Below are 18197 nucleotides of genomic sequence, written 5' to 3' on the forward strand. Positions count from 1 at the left end.
AATGTGGTGATGAAATTAGTTGAATCCATTCATCTATGGTTTTGGCTTTGTCCGTAACTGTTGTTACAATGTTTAATACATCAAAGAGCACCAAACACTTGGACGTTGATGAGTTGAAGGTCACTGTTGAATTGATATCACTTGCAGCTATGGAGTATGGACTCTTCCAATTGAAACCTTTGTTAAGAAAACACACAAATCAATTTTCTTATCTTTTTTATAAAAACCAAGTTGTTGAATAACAATATCTATCGTATATTGTTTAGCCAATTTTTTTTATCATATATCGTAAATTATATCCAATCGTAAGATACATAAATATAATAAAAAATAATTTAAAAATATATAATATAATTAATATTATATTTCAAAAAGGATTCAATAAACAAAATATATAAGTAACTATAATGCAAATCAATTATTCTCCTACTCGTCAATAATTAAGACTATTATCACTACTATGCATTTGTCAGTGACATAATTAATCCATCATCTTTTTTTTTTTTTGGTAAATATCCATAATCCTTTTCATTAGGGTAGTCATCTAACTCATTTCTCATTACTTGTTCAATAATCCCATATCTTTTTCTCTTATTATTCATGTCGGCAATATTATTTCATTTATCAAACCTGTTGATATTATCTTATTTTTGTATGATGATACCTTTATATTTATCATTTCTGTAGGCTTTAAAATTTCGAGGACCTAAAAGATAAAAATACACATAGCAAAATATATATTTATTTAATTATTTCTTTTATTAATACAGAATTTTTATATTGATTTTTGAATTTAAATTACAAATCAAATAAGTGCCGTGTTATGTACGTTGACTATGACTGTTAAACACATCTTAAAGAATCCTAATTCTTTTTTTTTTTTTTTTTTTGGAGTTACCCAACCCTAATTATCTCTTTGAGACGAGTTGGCTCCCTCCGGTATCCCCACAAGCTTCGACTCTTTGAGCCGGCTATGGGACTAATCCGGAGTGCGGGGGAACAGTGATAGTTAAAGGTTCAGCCCGGACTCCCCTCATATAGTTAAATTTTTTTGGGCTGTATACTAATTTGAGTCAAGGGGACAAGTTCAACGATTACCAATGTCAATAAACAAATTTAGTAGAACCGAGATTCAAACTGTCTAAAAGCGAAAGTATGTTTTAACTTTTTGTAGGTAGTGTTTGGTTGAAGATTTATTTTGAGATTGATGGAAAAGTGTAAGTGGGTATTGGAAAATATCATGTTTGGTTCAGGTTTTTAAAAAAAATACTAGACAAATAGGATAGATGGGGAAACGACTTTTGTGTTGATTTTTAGATGAAATTTACTGTTATAGAATGCCACTTGAGATGTGTTATTTTGAGTTAACTGGGGAAGTGAAAAAACAGGTACGAAGTTTCTCCCGAACATAGATTTTGCAAATTTAAATAAATTTTTCTGATAATATTTCGGTCAACCAAACAACTTTTTTTAGATTTTCATATCAAATTCAATTTCCAACCATTTCCGTTGTAATTATATTTTCCTAGTATTCAACAAATTTCTGCTGAACCAAACGGCATGAAGAGCTACACTGGACACATTAAGCAATCACTGATGATTAAGAACTACAAGTACATTATAAAGTGAAATGCTTACTCGAACTGAAAAAATAAAAAATCACTAAGAAAGGAAACCTTGAAAAATACATGTCTTGTATGCGCGATTGATTCATTCACAAACTAATAATATTATTAAGTTGTTCTTCTAAGATGTTGATGAAATTATTCATTCGAATCCTTTCAAGTCCCACTCCAACCTCAATTCCACCTTCTTTGTCTCTACAATCAGAGAGAGAAATTGATGGTGATGAATCAACGTGCACTGCTTCAGATCTTTTAGGCTTTCCCCACCCAAAATCAGTTTGGTACACGGCCAATTTTGGTGACCCTGCAATTACTAGAAAAGATTGATCTGGTTTCCCTAATTCTCTAAAATCTGACATCAATGTTTCAGCATTTCTCAAAGCATCACTCTTCAAATCTCTAACTTTCCTCTCAATAACATTTGCTACATCAACGATCCCATTTTGTCCCATTATTTCACTCCTCTTGATTGCAACAATGCAAGTGGCTAGACAATTCCCAAAGTAAGTTGAAGGTAATGAAAACTCAGGAAGATCACGACAATCTGCTACAAACACCAAGTAGCAGAGTTTATCAGAGTCTTTTGCAACACAATCACCTTTGTTCTGCTCTGATTTTATCATACAAACCCAAATCAAGGAGCAAGTAACAACAAAGGTTGATATATGCAATGTCCCTGAAGAGTAACTAGTACATTTAAGAGAGACCCATTTCTTTAGTTTCTCAACACGTTCACGACTCAACACAAGAGTGGCACGTACCTTGTTAGTGAAAACATCTCGCTTGAAGCCTGAAAATTCCTTAGCCAAATCTTGTAGTTCTCGTAAGTAAATGAGCTTAAGCCCCTTTGGGTCTTTAACTTTATCTCTATCATTGGAAGGAAGAGACAAAGAGGCTTCAATGGAAGCCAAATCCACTCTTGCCTTGCAAAGAGAAGCCCAATACTTCATGAAATGATGAAGTGATTTTCCATCACAAGCAACGTGGTTAAACGTGAGACAGATGCTGAATCCAGAGTTTGGTAGAATCGTAACCTGAATGGCCATGAGAGGGATGACACGTGTACCGTCCTCTGGTGAAGGAAGCGTAGGAACAAGAGGGTGCCAATATCGAACATCTTGTGGTGAATCAGATACGAGGAGGGTGAAGTCTGCAGTGGACTCTGCGACAGTGAAGAGGAGAGAGTCACCATCAAGGTAACGGATGAAAGGGACGTTGAGGTTTGGAGGAACGATGAGATTGGAGACAAAGGGGAAGAAGTGTTGGAGTGTGAGGGAAAGAGAGTGTTTGAGATTTGGAAGTGCTTTTTGGAGGAAGTGATGTTTGGGATAGGGAAACTCGTAGAAGAAGATGCGTTGCACGGGCTTAGTGTAAAACCATGGAATATCAAAGAAAGTGAGGGGAAGAGTTGTTGAGGGAACAGAGCCTGGTGGAGGAGCCACTCGACAACTCTCAATGACCATCACGGCGTCACCATTGATCTCTTGAGCCATTTTTGTGCTCTGGTTCTGAAACGACGACACAAATAAGAGTTTGTGGAACAAGGAAACAGAGTCTAGTTGTGCTTTGTGGTGGTGGTGGTGAAGAGTAAGCAGATCGAATTTGTTATGAACCATGGGATATTGATATTTCAGGAAAGGACAAATGGAATCATTTTTTAAATACCGCACGAAACACATCTCGAAAGTCGTACAAATGGAATCATTCGGGTAGCTAAAAGCTACAACCACCAAAAAAAGTAGCGAGATTCCATATATACATGAACAAAAATGAGTTAATTATTTATTAGTAACGTGTGTTGGGAAAATTGTTGCACGAACAGGATACACTTTACGCTAAGTCAATAAATTATTTATAATTGATTAATTGGGTAGCAAGGCTAAATACCCTTTTTTTTTTTTTTAAATAAAGGTATTTTTGTCATAACACATTTTTTCTCATCTATATTTTACCAAAATTCAAACATAGACTTTACAAAAGTTACCTAATTTACCCGGTAAAAATTTTCCCTACCAAACAACTTTTTTTACATTTTCCTACCAAATCCACTTTCCAACCATTTCCCCACAATCTTATTTCCCTATTATTCATAAAAAAATTTCCCTCAATCAAACGCCCCCTGATGGGTTTTGCATTTGTCATCTTGCATGACAAATGTAAAATTTTCTATACATACATCAATATTTGTGCTACATCTTTTTCTCTTTTCTTTTTATTTTAAATATGGTGGACCCACACTTATTGTCTCTATAGCATGACAAGAGAATTGTCCTACAACATCATACTTATTTTTTCTCTTCATTAATTATGGTAGATAATCATATTTAACTATGATGATGACTATTAACGAGTCAATGATTATGAATTATTAACTTGGATACATTATTTTTATATAATTTTTTATCCATGTATCGTGTAGTTAATAAATTAAATAATCTTTCCGCATACCAAAAACAAGTTGTTAGCAAGTTAATCAATTGATATATAATTAATTAATTGGAGGTAGGATGCTGAAATTTTACATAAGAATTTATGAAATGATAGTCTCACATAGTCTCACGAAAAGGTGTATGAAAGAGTTAACTGGGATTTCCTTCAGAAGACGCTGTTGGAAGCAGGCCTCATTATGGTGGCAATTGAGTTGATTATGCTGAGTGTTATCACTATCTCTATCAATGTGCTTTGAGAAGGTAACACTACTAGAAACTTCAATCCAACCTGTGGAATTAGACAGGGAAACCCTCTTTCTTCGTATCTGTTTGTGTTGTGCATGGAGAGATTGACTCATTTGATTTGTCAAGCAAAATCTGGCAAGCAATGGAAACTTGTCGTTCTTAGGGAAAAAAGGCCCTCCAATTAGTCACTTGTTTTTGGTGAAAGACTTCTTGTTGTTCGTCGAAGCTTCCTTGGATCACGCCAACCTTATTAGGAAACCCCACTCCTGTTTTTGCAGTTCGTCAGGTTAGAAAGTGAGCAATGATAAATCTAGAGTGTTGTTTTCTAGGAATGTCAACAATTTGAGAGCTAATGAAATTGCTCAAGCTATGAACTTCTCCATAACTTCGGACTTTGGGAAGTATATAATATCTCTCACCACGATATTTAATTAATTACATATGATTAGGCAATTAATCTTGTATTAGTGGGTTAAATTAGGTAAAATATCTAATTAAATAAATTAGTGTCACTTTTGAGGTAAAAAGTGTAGTTAGTGAAAATTATGAGGTAAAAATATGTGTAGGCAAAAGTACCTAAAATAAAAAAGTAAAATTAGAAATGTTCCTAAAAAAATATTTCAGATCATAGGGTAAAGTTTTGGAAGTGAACAGAGTTAAATAGATAGATAAGTTTTTACCTGGTGGAAGTAACTTAACTATGTTAAGTTATATAACAACCTACATCGTCAAGGCAAGCAATAACAAGTGAGTTCAAGAATCAAATGAATATGGAAATGTGCTACAACAGGTAATTTAATCGCTACAGCAGTTCTGCAAAAAAACTCACACTATTAAGCGATTTAATGGGTATTTATGACAAGTAAATCATGGAATTAATATGATAATATGAAAAAGGATTATTTTGGTAATAAGAATGGTAAAATTAATATAAGCTTATGATTTAGAGCATTCTGACACCTTTCGAGAAAAAATATATATATGAATAGTAAAATTCTGCCGGGTAAAGCGTTGCTATGAAAATTACCAGGCAATTATGTAAATGATGTCATAATTATTAAATTATGTTTTTAAGGTTAAGTTATAAGTGGTTTAAGTTAGAAGTGTTCTATAGAGTAGAGTGGAAGTCAAAGTCAACTCAAATGCTCACTCACTTAAGTGACATAGCAAGGAGAGAGAAGACACAACATTAAAATTCTTCTTCTCCTTCCTTCCTCCAACAGAAACCGTGACCATCTCCTCTTCTTTAAGGTTTGGGTTTGTTTTATTCCTTCTCCATTTCCATCTATTTTCATTCATCAAATCAAAAAACACTTAACATGGAATTTGTTCCTTAGCCTCTAAAGATCAAAACCCACCCACCATTTCTAGTTGGGAAGTATTGGAGTGAGAGATTTTTCCCCTTATGCAGCTCGATTTACTGTTCACAAAGTGGAGGAATTTTCATGATTTTGGGTGATTTAATCCATGGAATTTGAAGTATTGATGGAATAGAAGTCATTCAAGGTAAGATAGCTTAATTCCTATGGTTTTAATGTTTGGTTCCATGATTCTTTGTTCATGAACATATTGGGGGAAAAGTCATGGATTGTGAAATTTCAATTTGATAGTGTAATGGTGTGTTTATGAGAGATTATGGTCATAGAGTATGAATGTAAGTTTGGATGTGTTGGAAATTTGAAAATGATTTGGAAACACTATATATGATTTTCAGCCAACCTATGGTTTGGGGGTTTATTATGTTGAAATGGTATAAAAGGTATGCTAGGCTTATTATACGTTGTGATATTGAATTGGTTAAATATAATATCCCTAACCTAATTAAATAGTAAATTATATGTAATTAAGTAAATTAGCATGTATTAGTGAGTTGAAATAAGTAAAATGCCTAATTAAATTAATTAGGATCACTTTTGAGGTAAAAAGTGCAGTAAGTGAAAATTATGGAATAAAAATGGGTGTAGGCATAGGTACCCAAAATATAAAAGTAAAAGTGGAAATATTCCTAGAAAAATATTTCAGACCTTTGGGTAAAGTTTGAAAGAGAACAGAATTAAATAGATAGATAAGCTTTTACCCGGTTGAACTTAACTTAAGTAAGTTAAGTGAACAAACCACATAACCTCCCTCATTTCCTTCTTCTTCCTCGACAGCAACCAGAGTGAAAGGGAGAGGAGAGAAGCTTTTCAAGCCCTAGATCATAATTTTCTCATTTCTCATCCAAATCAACTCATTCCAAAGCCAAAACCACTTCAAATTCCTCTTTCTTATTCCTAACTTATTTTTGAGTGGGAACCATTGTGGAGTGAGATATTGCTTGTGGAAGGGGGGAAAAATTTGACATTAGAGGAGCTTGAGGTGGAGTCCTCTATTCTTGTGGTTTGGAACCCTCACCTTGGACCATTGTGGTTGGATTGTGATAAGTTTTCCATCTATTTTGGTTCATTTGAATGAGGTGCATGTTTAGGGTTTTGGTTTATGAAGATGCATGAATATTGGGGTATATTGGAGAGGGATTGAGACCAAATTCCTTTGTAAAAGTTGTTAGAAATGGTAAATAAACGGTAGAAGTGAAGTTAATTTGTGATTTGAGTTAGTTTCAATAATCTTGGAAAATTATGCTTGAAATTCTGGATTTTCTTGCATTGTTGAGCCTTGATTGATGGTGTTCATGTTATTGCTAGGATTGAGGCAAGTGGACCATATTGAGTGATCAAGCATTGGTGGAATCCAAGGAGCTTGATTAGACTGGTTGTTTGGTAAGTTCATAAGCTTGTTGATGGAGCATGGATTTTCTATGTTGTTGATGAATATAGAGGTATTCATGGATGTATGTTGATTGATTTTACACTCTTGAATAGGGTCTATTGGTGATTGGAAGGAATTGCCAAGTGGACATACCAAGAAAGGTTGGAGTGGATAAGTGAGCTAGAAGAAAGCTTGCAAAAGGAGGGGAAACATCAAGAGGTAAACCTTTGGATCTTGGAGGTTAATCCTTCTTGTTGTTACACCATTGCTTTTAAGGAAGTAATGGTTAATGAATGGATGATTAAGTGGTAATGTTAGTATTATGGTATGTTTGCATTCATATAGTATTGTTGTGTCATTGGAGAAAGGGCCAATGGACAAGCACTAGGGGCTAGGTTGTAAGTTTAGTGGAAAGGACTAAGATGCAACTAAAGCTTGTGTGATGATTTGATTCTTTAATTCTTTGGCCATTTGAATGCATGAGTATGCTGCAGTTAAATCATTACTGTTATTGTCTCTGGATATATGATGTAGTTCATGCCATGTGTATACTAACCCTTCATGCAGGAAGTGAACTCTGGGGTTGGAGAAATTCTTCAAGAACCCTGGGTTTATTGAGTTTTATCTCACCCTGTTTGGGGATTGCTATTTCAGGTGTCAACAGAGATGATACTGGGCGAGGCAAAGGGCTTGAGTAGCGTGCATATGATAGATGATATTTGAGATATTTTGATGCATTAGTGATAGATGAATGCATATAAGACTTAGAAGTTGATCATTGCTGTTGTATAGCCCTTGTGCACCTAATTTGGGACTTTGATCACTTGTTATTTCTAAGTCTTTGGTATGTAATCATTTTGAAGTACATTGATGTAATTGAGCCTCTTTGGATATCATGTGAGCCTTGAAATGGCAAGAATCATGTATTGAAATTGTTATATAATTTCTATTAGGTGAAAGAAAACCTTTGGGGTTGAGAATTAATGTAAATATAAGGATATTATGGATTTTTGTCCATTTTTCATATCCTATATGATAAGTTTGGACCCTTGTGTCTTAATGGAGGTTATATATATTTTTCTTAGCTTTCCAACAAGACCAAGATTGTGTCAAGCGGATGAGTACAACTCAAGTTATGGTTCAAATACTAAAATATAGTGAAATCTCTAGAACCGTGGCGCTTTTGGTGCCAAAAAGACGCTATTGGCGCCACCAAATAGTGGGTTGGCGTTGTTGATGCCGTAAGACGTGAAAAATTCAGTAAGTTGGCGCTATCAGCGCGGGTTTGGCACTGTCAGCGCAAGACCTCTGTGAAATTCAGCATTTTTTTTTCAAAAATTCATAACTTAAGATACGGTGCTCTGATTTGAGCGCGGTTTGAACCCACGCGTAGCTAACACAAAAATCTATAATATATTGGAAAATGAAGACCATAGAATTAGTTTAAAATTCCTTAAGTAAATAAAATATGGAGGTGTTTAGTGTTGAAATACGATAAAAATGAGTGTTTTGGCCTTGTTGGTCTAAGGGGACTACTTGGCACACTATGGTAGCAAAGTATGGCCTACACAAAATTACATTAGGTGTTCCACCCATGGTTTAATTTATGATTACAGTCTTTGGAATTGTTTAAGTACGGACTTGATTTTAAACAGAAACATTTATTAACGAAAAAGGAAAAAGTTTATCCGTATTCTAATTCAATATCTGTGATTGTAACTTCGCCTAATGCCATACGTGATGTTAACAAACCGGTTCTAGAACGGGGTGTTACAATAAAACCATGATAATTTGACAAAAATTGAAAGAAACTCCCCTTGGTTGCCTAGGTACACCTTCGGCTATATGCAAGAAAAAAGACTTGGGATTGTGTAAATTTCATTAGTTACTTTGAAGGACAAGGAAGATATAAACCTAAGGATTTAAAGGTAAGGATTCTATTGACACTTGTTGGAAAATCCCTTGGTATGCATATTGCATGCTCTTGGCCTTCTTGGCCTTTTTATAGGGAAAATTGTATTTTTGTTGATTGAATGAGACTTTGGCGGCACCTTGGTGTCTTGTGATTTATATACATGTGTGTGTGTGTGTGTGTGTGTGTGTGTGTGTGAGTGAGTGAGTGAGTGAATTGACCTCATATATGAATATGCGAAGTAAGATTATGATAAGGTGAAATGACATTAAAGCAATTGGTATGTCATATATGTGAAGTAAAGGAATCATACAAGTGTGAATATCTTGAAATTATACTTGACGATTGATCTATTAAATAAATATTTGACATTGACTCCTCCTCTAGGTCTATATATAGAGACTCTGTGATTGTGGATCAAACATTGGAAGGGAAGTTTTAGCTTTCTTTCTAAACAAGTAAGCACTGTTAAAGCTTCTATATGGTAAGCTCTATGTTTAAGGAGTCTTCCCCTACTTGTGTGCTCCACCATGGTTAGTGGACTATGGTTGGATTGTATGATTGTATTGATGCTTTCTATAGATGCATTTATGTAGAACTAAATGATGATATGATATGTTTTGTTCTGATGTGATTTTTGTAATGATCTTTGGCCATTGATTCTATGTGCACTGATATCTGCTTGGGGTCCTCCCTTGGGACTGACTGTGTATACCTCTGATATGTGTTTGGTTCCGCTCGGGGTCCTCCCTTGGGAACACGTGCGCTGAGTTCTGCTTGGAGTCCTCCCTTGGGAATGACTGCGTACATCTCTGATAAGATATGTGTATATGCTTTGTTCAATTATGATATTTTTTTATATGATGCCTTGTATACTCTGTATCTGACTTTCATGCAGGAGTGAGCCTAGGGTATGGAGAATTCTCTATAAACCTGGAGCTTATTGAGATTTGTTATCTCACCCTGTTTGGGGACATCGTTTCAGGTGTACAGATTGCAGGTGAGCCTTCACGGGACAAGGATACGACCCGTGGCTAGAGGTGTCGTAGTGTATATTTGTATTCTGGATGATTCGTTATCACTGTGTAGAGACATGATCTTTGAGTAGCATTATGCTTCCATTATTCTAGAGGACATGTATTATTGCTTATTCGTGTTTTATTCAGGTTGGGATCATGATGTCTGATCCATTATACTATATATGTTTTGTACATGTTTTCTGTTTTGATGCATGTACATTCGTATACTCAAGCATGTTATATGATAATGTAGTGTTCAAATATGTGCATGTGTTGAGTCATGTACGCTGTTAGACTTTGTGGCATGGAGCCAATTATGAATGCGCCCATGGATGGGCATTAGGTCCGTTGTTGGACAATATATGTTAATATGATATGTTTAAGATGATATGTTTATCAGGTGTGGATTATGAGAGAGGGATTTAATCCCCATTTGTTCGGTTTACAGCCGTTATGCTGTCCGATTTTAGACTCCGTCTGGATTGATACTGGTTGTCATATTCGGATGGTCAAGGACCATTGCGTATGGTCATTGATGAAAGATGAATATTTAGAAAAGGAATTATGATGGATAAGAAAGAAAGGATATAATGTTATATATCATGCGAAACGAAATAAAGAAAGAAGAAAAAAAGTTAGCTCGTATTTTTGTAAGTTAATGCAAGATTATAAGTTAAGTCTTCCGCTGGTGCATGTTTTTGTACTATAGGTATGTTAATTGAACCGGCTCGAGACGAGGATGTTACAAGTTACAAAACATCAAAACCCATCCCATTTCTTCATCTTCTTTGACGGACAAGCAAGGGAAAAAGGGAGAGACATTTGTGAACCCATAACCCTAACTTCCCCATTTCTCATCCAAACCAAACCATTCCAAAGCCAATATTGCTTCAAATATTCCCCTATTTGTGAATCTAAGCTTAGTTTTGAGTGAAAAGCTTTGTTGAGAGAGACATCTCCTTCCCAACAATTTGAACCACTTGGTGATTGGAGGAGTTTGAGGGCATTTTCTTCTATGGGAGCTTAAGAGACCTTCATTCCTTGGTTTTGTGTCCTTGTATGGTAAGTTTTAACTCCTTAACACTAGTTTCCATGGAGATTACATGAGGTTGAAGACGATAAATAGTGATTTTGTGATTTTGAGGTTGAAGCTAAATTCCTTTACAAATGTTTTTAGGAATGATAAATAAACGGTAAAAAAGGACTTCGATTGTCATTTGGTTATTGTTCAGCATATTGGGAAAATCTATGCTTGAAATTGTGATTTCTTGCATGTTGAGCCATTGGTTGGTAGTATGTTTGATTTGTGTTCATTTTGGTGTTAGGATTGAGCCAAGTGGACCAATTGTGAATGATCAACAATTGGAGGAAGCCATGGAGCTTGACTAGCTTATTTGGATTGGTAAGTTCATGCCTTAATTGTGGTGTGAATGTGGTTGTTGGTTGATGAATATTGATATATTCTTGGATGCAATAGATTGATTGCATTACACCTTTGTGTATGTGTTTGTTTGTGAGATTGTTGGTACTAATTGTAAATCTTGATTGCGCACATTGGTGGTGAACAAATGTTGGACTTGAAGCAAATTGAGGTAAGCCTTCGGACCTTGGGAATTGATCCACTTATTGTTTCACCAAGCCCGAAATGGGTAGTGGTTGTTGATAGTGTGTGTAAATGCAATAAAGTAGTTTAATGCTTTGTTATACTTATGTGTATGCATTGGGTATGGCATATGATGATGTTTCCCTATGTTTATATGTTGCATGACGATGCGTAATTCATACTTGGTAGTTTAGCTAGTCAGTAGGACTATTTGCATCTAAGTATCCTTAGGATAGCATAAGAGCTCGAGGGATGTCTCCTGGAGATGTTTGACACACTGCATGGATATGTATTTATTGCATTATTTACTGTTATTGCTATTATACTGTGAGTGAACTATAGGGTGGAGAGATGCTCCAAGGACCCCTAGTTTACTGAGGTATATTCGTATATTTCACCCCGTGTTGTGGGACCCTCTTTCAGGTACAGATGTTGTAGGAGCCTCTGGTGGCAAGTGGTCGTATTTGGGCTAGATGTCCTATGTTGATAGCTGGTTATTTTGGATTGCATTTCATCTGGGAATGTAGATGTATATGTATATTTTGAGGCCACATGATGTATTTTGGAGGACTTAGTGCATGATCATTGTAGTAATAATTGGTATGTGGTATATGGCTAATTGATTTGATCATGTTTATTTTGATAGCTAATCCTTTGGCATGTATTTAATTTGGAAGAACATTGATGTAATTGAGACTTTAATATATTGATGAATATGAAGTTATGTTTATCATTTTGATTTGCATGATGAACTGGGTGAAGTGATTGTGGGATGTAGGTGTCACATGGTGTGTGACCATGGTTGGCCTTTCCTTATTACTTAGGTATTATGACCCTTGGAGAATGAAGGGGGAATGAAACTTCCCCAAGAGAATCACCAAAAAATAGCGAAGACCAAGTCTTCCCCAAGTGGAGGGCGCTCAAACGCTGATTTGGACGCTCAAGCGCGCTATGTGCATGAAATAAAGTGAAATTCTTTGCCTATGGGCGCTCAAGCGTGCTGAAGACCTGGAGATGGCCAAATTCTCTGCCTCTGGGTGCTCAAGCGCCTAGTAGAGTGCTCAAGTGCGCTAACGGGTGAAAAATGTGTTCGAAAAGCGCGCTCAAGCATGCTGCCAGGTTTCAATAAAAACATAGTTTAATAAATTTGCATAACTCGAGCTACATAGCTCCAAATTAAGTGAGGTTTGAATCTATGGGAAGCTAGCACATAGAGCTATATCCCTGTAAAGTATTACAGTCATTGGATGAGTATATCAATGTCATTTTATGATTGAAGTTGATGCTACAATTCCAAAAGTTCGGTTTGGTGAGTTACCTTGCGAGTTTGATAACTCTGGCTATACTTAACAAATGGTTATTGTAATATCTTTCTGGAAAGCACCCTAGACGTCTAGTTTATCATAATGAAAAGGTTAAAGTTAATGGTTAAGTGTAGTGGTCTCAGTTTAGAGAATGTTACATGGCTACAATTACGGTTTTGGTTATATTAAGTACAATTTTGTTTTAAAAAGTAAATGAACAATGATTTTGTGAAAAAGTTTATCCGTAGTTTTAATTAAACCAATGTGATTGTAACTATGCTTGATATCATAAGTAATGTTAATGTTTTCGGCTGTACAACGGGGCGTTACAAAGTACTTTGGCATTCCACTGCTGCATGAGAGGGTGAAGGCTAATACTTTCAACTGCATGAGATGAACCAAGCTCTTCTCATGAAAGTGGGGCATGGACTGTTAACTCACAGGCATAGCCTTTAGTTCCAAGTTCTTTGAAATAAATATGGGGTTGGGGAAGATTTAATTCCAATTCTTATCCATGTGAGACAAGCATCGAATTTATGGAAAGGGATGAAAAAAGTGTGGTCGAAGGTTACACGGGGATCTAGGATTCAATTAGGGAATGGTTCCAACACCATATTTTGGGACGATAGGTGGCTACACTATATTAAGTTGGTGAAGGTGAAAGAAGATGTCAATATCTCTGAGGAGGTGCAAAACTAGACAGTGGACAGATGTGTTGATGGTAATGGGGATTGGAATTGGGAAATTCTCGTGACTATGGTTTCCAATCAATCCCTAGCAGTTATGGCTAATGCATTGCTACCAAAATCAGAAAAAAAAATGAGGGACTTTATCATACGGGCATGTGAGAGTAATGAGGTACTTTCAGTGAAGTCAACTTATACCATGTTTGAAGACAATACCAATAGCCAGAGCCAATGGTATGCTCTCATTCCCTAGAAGTGGATAGGCCCTAGAAGAATTCAAATATTTTCATTGAAGACTCTGTGAAATTACCTACTTATAAATGTTAATAGAGAGAGAAGAAGTTTAACAATGTGTAATCTGTGTAGTAGATGTGGAGCGGGACCTGAGGATATTATCCACGTGATGAGAGATTGTGTGTGGAGAAAAATACTCTTGAACCTATTACAAGTTGAAGACTATCATCCTAATTTTTTGCGTTAGATTGCAAGGAGTGACTGGAATTAAATCTAATGTCTCAAGCTCGATCGATTTGCAGGAGAACTGGTGTTTTTTTATTTGGTTTCACCTACTAGTTTATTTGGAGGGCCATAAGAAACTATCTAATCAAGAATCCATCATTAGACAAGCTAGAGTGTGTTTTGTAATTATAAGATGGCATGTGAGAAACTGGGAGTCCATAGACTGTTCAGGCGCGCCAAGATGGAATGTTTCATTTGCTGGAAGTTTCCTCCTGAAGGTTTGGTAAAATTGAATATGGATGGTTCTAGTAGGTTGGGAGGAACAATTTCCAGCTGAGGAGGGGTTATCTGTGACGATGTGGTAGTTGACTGATGGGTTTTTGTAGAAATCTGGGTTATGAATCAGCTCTAAGAGCATAGGCCTGGGGTATTTTGAACGGGTTACAAGTTGCCTGGGATTTGGGTTATCAGAAGGTTTGGATTGAAAAGGACTCTTACGAATCTCTTAATCTCGTTGAGGGGATTGTGAGAGCCTTCATCCTCTAGCTCCAATCATTAATCAGATTCGTTCACTGTTAAACAGAAAATGGGATACAAGGATAAGTCATTCCTTTAGGGAGAGGAATAGTGTGGCTGATGCCTTGGCCTGCCAAGGAAGCTACTTGGGTAATTGGAATTTATTTTTGTTTCAGGAGCCACCACAAGTGTGTAGGGAACTCTACTATAGAGACCTGATGGTCATTAATTTTTTTTTTTTTGGAATGAAAGGAAAGAAACAAACAACAAACACCAGATAGCCTAGTTACATATCACGAATCATCCTAACAAGGGCTACCCCTGGAGATTCTTTTTAACGACCTCAATATACCCTGCAGGAACAATATCTAGCATATGTAGATCCCAATCAAGAGGCACTGTCATTGATGCTAAAGCATCAACTATCTCATTTCCCTCTCTATGGACATGAGAAATTCTGACAACCCAATCTCTATCTACGATGCTACGGATTCTGTGGATCATATAAGATAAAACATGGTGAGGTTGGCAACCTTCCGAGACTAAGTGCACAACTGCAGAAGAGTCGTTTTCCAACCATAATTTCTTGAAGCCGCAGTTCTATGCTAACTAAAGGCCAAGTAACATTCCCCATAATTCAGCAGCAAGGAAATTCCCTATTTCCAGGAACTTATAAAAGCCAATTATCCATCTACTAGCACAGTTCCTGGTGACTCCCCCACAGGAAGAGTGTAGACCATTCAAAGAAGCAGAGCCACATGTGTTACGCTTCAGCCAATCATCTTGTGGAGGGGACCACACAATGAGGACCTCCTTCTTGGATATCTGATTGAGACCAACACTTTCTAGGGAAGCTTGGACTTGAATAAAATTGTCCATGAAAGCCTTAGCCCTAGGAACAACACTGCGAGAAGAAGTGGATTTAAAGTTAAAGACTAACATTGCGTGCATGCCACACCATCCAGCAACCAACACCAAATAAGGTACACCATCCCCTTCCCCTATTTGTATGCCCAGAGTTATAAAGATTAACTGATAGCCGGTCATGAAAAGAGCCAGAGAAAAATGAACTGATCTAATTAGCACCAAGAAGACTTTCCCACACCTTCATAACCCAGGGGCAACCTCTAAATACATGGCTGCAGTCCTCAACATGGAAATTACATTTGAGGCAACTCATGGATTGGGCCATGTGTCTTCTAACTCTCTATGCATTAGTTAGGAGTTTGTTACCCAACAACAACCATAGGAATGATTGGATTTGATAGGGTCCAAACCAATCCTAGGGATGTTCCAGCAAGCATAGTTCTTGATGGTCATTACTAGCCCTAAAATATGTAACTCTGTGTAATGTCTTTCCCTTTTAATAAAAAAAATAAGTGGCTGAATTATGTGAGATTGATAGATGAAAGATTTTCGTCCGTTGAATTTAATTAATCATCATTGGAACAAAACGTGGAAGCAGAAAATCACCTTTTGATACTTTCAAATACAGTTGACGACGAAAGTCGCTTATTCAGCTAAGAGCTTGAAACACCCCCTTCTAGAACCGATTTGTTATCATTATGTATGATATTAAGCGCAGTTACAATCACACCAGTTGATTAAAACACGGATAAACTTTTTACTTTTTCTTTAAAAAATACTATTTTTTGATTAAAACACTTTTCGTATTTATAAACAATTTATCCCGTAATTATAACTCATACAAATTGCGGAAACATCTAATCTTGCTTAAATATATCATACCACCATGAAGTTCCCATAAACAACATGGCTTCATGTAACACCCTGTGTGCACCCGGCGTATTAAACATACATATGAAAATGCGCAACTAAATAAATGCAGAAGCTAACTTTTTCTTTTCACTTATGACGTCATTATTATTAACCAAGTTGATTACTTAATTCCTTTTCAAAACATTGCCTGTATGTAAATTGCAACAAAAGACTAACTGCATAACCTTATGATATAAGTGTGTATCTAGTCACGGAACTACAACACGTAGACCAGACAATATCCTGATACATTATACAACTCAAAACTAAATAAACATAACATAGTCAATGTGACATGGACAACCCCCATGCTCACCAGATAAGGCAACATAGCCCAATCAATGACTCAAAGCAATTAACCATATACTGATATAAAAGCATAGTAAAATCCAACATGTCAGCACAACAACATACATAGTCAACTCAACTCCAGCCTCCTGCTGCTAGAGGTATCAACCCCCGAGGTACCTGAACCTGAAAATGTGCCCCAACACCGGCTGAGATCTCTAAAAAGAAATCTCAGTAAGGCAGGGGGTCCTCACGGATCTTTCCACCCCAAACTCAGTTACATGTGCAATATAAGTTCGAAAATAGCATAATCATATCATTTCAAAAATTTGTGCAATGCAGCATATATCCATGTCATGTGTGTAAATAATCCTACTGGCCAGAGAACAAAATGTAAGGATTACATACGTCTACAACATACAGTACAAGGAACACCGCTTGTACCTTACCCACGGGTTCACCATCTTGTATGTCGCCACATACTCAGGCTTACCGTCTAGGTGGTACATCACATACATATCATATGACACTTGCACTCTATTAAAACAGCTCAATAGCATTTCAGTAATCATCACATAATTTCATAAAAACACTTCATGCATATCAACCATCCCTCCAAGAGGTATGGTGGAACCAACAATGGGAAAAATCGAGGACACAAAAGCTTACCTCACAAGCTAACAATCCCAAGTCAAAGATCCACACCAGCCCAAATTCCATAAACAGCAAAATCATAATCTGTTTATACCAACAATCATATCAACATTTATAATCTACAAGTTCATGACACAACGACAACGTTTTCTTTTTCGTTTCATGCCATTAGGCTTCTCCCAAAGCCATAAGCCCTTAATCCAATTGATTTTGACTTAGTTCATTTATTACAGAGGTTCAACTAACCAATTATGGGTCCACAAACCCAATATACCATTCCGTATGAATAGAATAGTGACCAACTCAAAATTCCCAGAATATCTACATATTTGTCGGGGGTATATTCAGATATCATATCCGGATATCATATACGAATATCCATATCTGAATATCACCAACCCCATATCCAGATATCATATCCGGATATTTCGCGACAGAATGCAGTTTCTGCATTTCGCGAAGATATCCCTCTAAGGTTGCATTTTTAACACTACTATACGTCCAAGAATCCATTTTAGACATATTTAGGCCAGTTTACTTGCTAGTTACTTAATCATATCAATAAACATGTCAAGACTTTAACTTTAACAATGAAAATCAATGGCAAAGGAGATGGTGCTTACCCCCCAAGGCTTAAAACAAAAACAAGGTTGCTCTTGGAGCTCTCGAACCAGCCCCAAGGTTCTGACTTCAAGGGTCCACGAAAATAAGCTTCAAGATGGGTCCTTTCTTCACAAAGCCCACCACTTGGAGCTTCAACAACCAAGAAAATAGTCCACCTTTCATATAACCAAGAAGTCAGCCCCCAAACTCACCTCACACAGTGCCAACAATTCAGAAATGGAGCCTCTTTCTCACTCACAATGCTAGATCTCACTCACACAAAGTATTAAGGTGAAGAAAGCTTGAAGAAAGGTGGTCCCTTTGGC

The 18197-nt window shown here is 36.5% G+C and overlaps 1 protein-coding gene across 1 annotated transcript; it reads right to left on the reverse strand.

The window, feature by feature from the left end:
• Positions 1 to 1556: 1556 nt before the first annotated feature.
• LOC133315164 (coumaroyl-CoA:anthocyanidin 3-O-glucoside-6''-O-coumaroyltransferase 1-like) lies at positions 1557 to 3274 on the reverse strand. Its single transcript, XM_061516732.1, has one exon. The coding sequence runs from the start codon at positions 3239 to 3241 to the stop codon at positions 1715 to 1717; it is 1527 nt and encodes a 508-aa protein (XP_061372716.1). The 5' UTR covers positions 3242 to 3274; the 3' UTR covers positions 1557 to 1714.
• Between the last annotated feature and the right edge of the window lie 14923 nt (positions 3275 to 18197).

This window comes from Gastrolobium bilobum, unplaced genomic scaffold (assembly GCF_033153095.1).
Source record: "Gastrolobium bilobum isolate Gb01-03AN ecotype WA unplaced genomic scaffold, APGP_CSIRO_Gbil_v1 utg62414, whole genome shotgun sequence".
NCBI lineage: Eukaryota > Viridiplantae > Streptophyta > Magnoliopsida > Fabales > Fabaceae > Gastrolobium > Gastrolobium bilobum.